We start from the raw sequence: 5,277 nt of genomic DNA, 5'->3' as shown, positions 1-5,277 counted from the left end.
ATTAGGGCACCCAATTATAATTAAATATGGAAAGTGGATTAGGGCACCCAATTATAATTAAATATGGAAAGTGGATTAGGGCACCCAATTATAATTAAATATGGAAAGTGGATTAGAGCATCCAATTATAATTAAATATGGAAAGTGGGTTAGAGCACCCAATTATAATTAAATGTGGAAAGCAGGTTAAAGCACCCAATTATAATTAAATGTGGAAAGTGGGTTAGAGCACCCAATTATAATCAACAAGTAAGATAACGTGTTTTCAGGTATTTTCTTTTTTCTTGTCACATTTTGATAAAAAACAACAACGGCAGAATGATTCTTTAGCTGAATGAAAAAAAACTAACTTGTAGTGTTTGAACTTAATTAAACCTATAAACACAAGATTCAATGGTATTTCATTTCAAAACCATTGTACTCAGTTGGCTGCATTATTAAATTCACGATATTTAATCTGAATTTTGTTATTAAAGTTGAATGACCAGTAAGGGTAAAATGTGGTCTTGTGGATTCTGTAATGAACTCAAATTATACACATGGTTATACTGAACTGTTAATTATCCGAACAGCAGGTCACATCACCATTTCATACTTCCCAAAGCCAAGGAGACACCAACAAGCCTTCTGAGGGTTCACCACCTACAGCAGCGGTTAATCACTGGTCAGCTGTTGACGAGTCGGCTTTGGGCTCTCAGCCCAAACTTTCTGCCCAAGGATTAAAAAGGCCAGTGTTACAAAATAAGACAGAAGAACTTATTGAGCAAGAGGACGTGTTTCCAACCAAACTCTTGTACGACTTTCATAGCATACACTCAATTACATGGTGAGTTATAGCTCTTTTATGAATTAGGTGGATTTCACGTGAGTTTGTTCTTATGAATTAAACATTAGAGTACTTGGGGAGTTTTTTGGTAAACCGAGATGGTCGGCCATCATTATCAAAGACTTGCAAACTGATTCGTGGCACTTGTAATATTTTTTAATAACCACTTGTGACCTAGTGCATTAAACATTAGAGTACTTGGGGAGTTTTTTGGTAAACCGAGATGGTCGGCCATCATTATCAAAGACTTGCAAACTGATTCGTGGCACTTGTAATATTTTTTAATAACCACTTGTGACCTAGTGCAATATACACTATATCGTGTAAGTTTGGCGACTGAAAAAAAAAAATATGGTCATATAAGAGTTTTGTTATTCAGGAGAGTTTTATAGGCAGAAACTAAATTATTATGTTACGTTATCTTGGTTAGAGAAATGTGCTTTTAAATCAGTGGATGAAGGGTGGTACTTTGACATTGTGTTTCTTTCATCATTTAAGACGCAATGAAAACTTGTGGCAGTGTGTTAGTGTCATCCACTTATCAGTATTATTTCAGAAATTTTGTATTTTTACAGTAAGGACTTTGATTGCCACACTAACTTTCTTGTTTTTTATGAAACAAGGAGATCTTATACTTGTAATTATGTACTACCAAAAAACAGGTGTACTAAGAAAGTGTGTTAGTGTCATCCACTTATCAGTATTATTTCAGAAGTTTTGTATTTTTACAGTAAGGACTTTGATTGCCACAGTAACTTTCTTGTTTTTTATGAAACAAGGAGATCTTATACTTGTAATTATGTACTACCAAAAAACAGGTGTACTAAGAAAGTTCACTGTTTATCTCGGTACTTGAGATTAGCAGTGAACTGTAACCACTAAAAAAAAAAGTGGTCATTGTTTGACTCTAGCCTAGTGAAAGTTATGAAGAAGTAGCTGATATGTTACTGCTTATGAACTACAGAATGTTATATATATAGTTTATTTGTAAAGTGTTATTGCCTTTTACTAAACCAAGTTAAGTTTTCTTTTTCATTTAATCAAATAAAATAAAATTTCTTAAGGATAGTGGACTGATTGTTTTTGTACTAGTATTAAGTTTAGGTACTGTAGAATAAAGAATAACATTTATTATTTCATATGCATTATATTTATATATATTAAAATTGACTTAATAACAATGTTCATTGAGGAGAATGAATTTCGTCAACTTCCAGGGACCTTCCACGTCACAAAAGGAGAAGAAGAATAGGGCCTGATTCCTGCAACAAGCAAGCAAACCTCAACGATCCACTTAGTCCGTACCCATTTTGGGGATCAGATCCAAAGCAGCTTGAAGAACGCGAGCCTTTGCTTGCCAAACCAAAGGATCCGTACGAGTTTAATGATGAGTTTGAAGAATACAAAGTAAACCCTGCTACCAGTGGGTCAACATTCAGAAATAAAATGGATATTGTATGTAAGGTTAGTAATTGTGGAAATATCGTCAGTTGTCAAATTTTTAGTGGGCTTAATAACATAACTTTGTTTTAAAATACTTTTAAGCTTCTGAATATACAGTCAAAGTGTATTATATAAGTATTAGTTTCTTAATTTCAACAGGAAATATCTCGGTCTTCACTTTTCTGTATCACTCGATAGCTCTTTGTTACAAATTTCTGTTTCTTGTTGAACGATTGGTATCTGCATCTAAGATTAGTTATATGTAGTTTTTATTATTTATTTATTTTATTTTATTATTTATACTTAGGAGGATGAAAAGCCAAAAGAAACCGTGGTACAAGCAGCAGCACCTGAAACCACCATCCCTGAACAATCTCAAAGTAATTCAGTGAGTGAATTGTCATCTGTAACATCGCCACCAACGCCACGCCCTCCAGGATCAAGTTTCACGAAGGTGGAGCACCTCCAAGTAACCGAACGAGACTTGGAGAACATTTTTGATAGCTGTTCATCGGACGAAAGCAACGATGATATGGTAGGTTACAGATGTGCATGATCATCTTCTTTTTAAATTTTTATAAATGTTATATTTTTGTTCAAGCCTTCTTGTTTCTTTGATTATTTTATTTTCAATGTAGTGGTCCAATTTTTTTTCTTTTTTCTTTTTTGTGATTAAAAATAAAACTGTTTCGAAGTAGAAAGTAAAATCTTCTATGTTTAACTCTGCACTGTACAAATATTATGTTGTTATTGGGTAGTAAACACTTAACCCTAGAATGCCAGTGTGGGGTCACTATGACCCCATTCCACCCTGTGTTAGTAATTGAAAATTTAAAGGCCCATGCTGAAAAGAGTTAAATAAAACTACCCATCTTTTGCTCACACACTCTTGTGTTCACAACAAGTGATATCATGGTAATCAGGCAAACTTTATACCTGAAATTAAAGATATTATATACAAAAAAAACTTAAATCTCTGCCATGTTGCATGCTTGTATTATAGAAATAAAGCAAAAGGCACTCCAAATTAAAAACAAAATGTAAAATATACAAAGTAAATCATGCTAAATTGAATATATACAAAATATACACTCACTCCAGAAAGCATTCAAAGTTTTATTCTGCTCACCTTAACCTCACCAACAGAGCTTCAACTTTTGATGTCATATTTTGATTGACAGCCATAGACATGCATTCTGTTTAAGCCCTCACCACATTCTACTTGGCTTCAGTGAGCCTCTCCTGCAGGCACCAGATCCCCTATTTGTATCTTGACAGAGTAGTGGCCCCTTTGCTTTAGCTGTTCTTCTTCCAGATTGTAGAAGTCCCGTGGTGCCTCGGAGACTGTGCTGGGATGAGGTCTTCACGAGTGTTTAACAGGTCCAATTGTTGAGGCTTTTGCTTGTTGATGACATCTGCCTGGTAGAGGTCCCGTGGTGCCTCGGAGACTGTGCCGGCATAGGTTCTTCACGAGTGTTTAACAGGTCCAATTGTTGAGGCTTTTGCTTGTTGATGACATCTGCCTGGTAGAAGTCCCGTGGTGCCTCGAAGACTGTGCCGGGATATGGTTTCACGAGTGTTTAACAGGTCCAGTTGTTGAGGCTTTTGCTTGTTGATGACATCTGCCTGGTTCATCTCTGTTGCGACTGCCGTAGTTTTTGTTGCCAACATTGAAGTCTTGCTCGAACCTTCCTTGCCTTTATCTTCCCGGAACTTGGAGTTCCCTTGAGACCCACTTAGTGCTGGAAATCTCTTCTTGGGCACATAGTGATTCTAATTAAGATGGAAACACATCTGTTGTCTTCTCCTCTTGGTTGTGCTACACTTTGCAATGGGACAAATCACTGGCTTTTCTTCAGTTTTCACCTATGTGTGTGGCATCAGCGGTGGTACGGACTCCTGCTGCTGTACAGCTTGGAGGCTTGGTTCTGCCAGATGGGCTGGTGTTGACTGCAATGATTCTATTCTGGCGACTTCATAGTGGCATCAAGTCCTTTGTCAGCTGTTGTAGGCTGCCTTGCTTTGGAGATCTCGGTACCAACTATTTAGTGATTTGGCGAGCTCTCCCATTATGATTATGTTGTTATTACGTACTAAACACACTAAATCCGATTCATGTATAAACATTATTGCATGGTTCTTAGGTAATAAACACACTAAATCTGATCATGTAGAAATGTTATGTTGTTATTTGATAATAAACACACTAAAGCTGATCATGTTGAAACATTATGTTGTTAGTTGGTAATAAACACTAAATCTGATCATGTAGAAATGTTATGTTGTTATTTGGTAATAAACACTAAAGCTGATCATGTTGAAACATTATGTTGTTAGTTGGTAATAAACACACTAAATCTGATCATGTAGAAATGTTATGTTGTTATTTGGTAATAAACACACTAAAGCTGATCATGTAGAAATGTTATGTTGTTATTTGGTAATAAACACACTAAAGCTGATCATGTTGAAACATTATGTTGTTAGTTGGTAATAAACACACTAAAGCTGATCATGTAAAAATGTTATGTTGTTATTTGATAATAAACACGCTAAAGCTGATCATGTAAAAATGTTATGTTGTTATTTGATAATAAACACGCTAAAGCTGATCATGTTGAAACATTATGTTGTTAGTTGGTAATAAACACACTAAAGCTGATCATGTTAACATTATGTTGTTATTTGGTAATAAACACTAAATCTGGTCATGTAGAAATGTTATGTTGTTACTTGGTAATAAACACACTGAATCTGATCATGTAAAAATGTTATGTTGTTATTTGATAATAAACACGCTAAAGCTGATCATGTTGAAACATTATGTTGTTAGTTGGTAATAAACACACTAAATCTGATCATGTTGAAACATTATGTTGTTATTTGGTAATAAACACACTGAAGCTGATCATGTTGAAACATTATGTTGTTATTTGATAATAAACACGCTAAAGCTGATCATGTAAAAATGTTATGTTGTTATTTGATAATAAACACGCTAAAGCTGA

The 5,277-nt window shown here is 34.9% G+C and overlaps 1 protein-coding gene across 1 annotated transcript in view; it reads left to right on the top strand.

The window, feature by feature from the left end:
• The window catches only part of LOC106470635 (mediator of RNA polymerase II transcription subunit 13-like), a 61,373-nt gene that overhangs the window by 35,977 nt on the left and 20,119 nt on the right, over positions 1-5,277 (top strand). Inside the window, 3 exon segments of the mRNA XM_022399263.1 lie at positions 576-826; positions 2,044-2,290; positions 2,577-2,804. Of these exon segments, the coding sequence (XP_022254971.1) occupies positions 576-826; positions 2,044-2,290; positions 2,577-2,804 (726 nt within the window).

Source organism: Limulus polyphemus, unplaced genomic scaffold (assembly GCF_000517525.1).
Source record: "Limulus polyphemus unplaced genomic scaffold, Limulus_polyphemus-2.1.2 Scaffold4129, whole genome shotgun sequence".
NCBI classification, from domain to species: Eukaryota; Metazoa; Arthropoda; class Merostomata; order Xiphosura; family Limulidae; genus Limulus; species Limulus polyphemus.
This window is presented reverse-complemented; position numbering and strand designations above follow the sequence as displayed.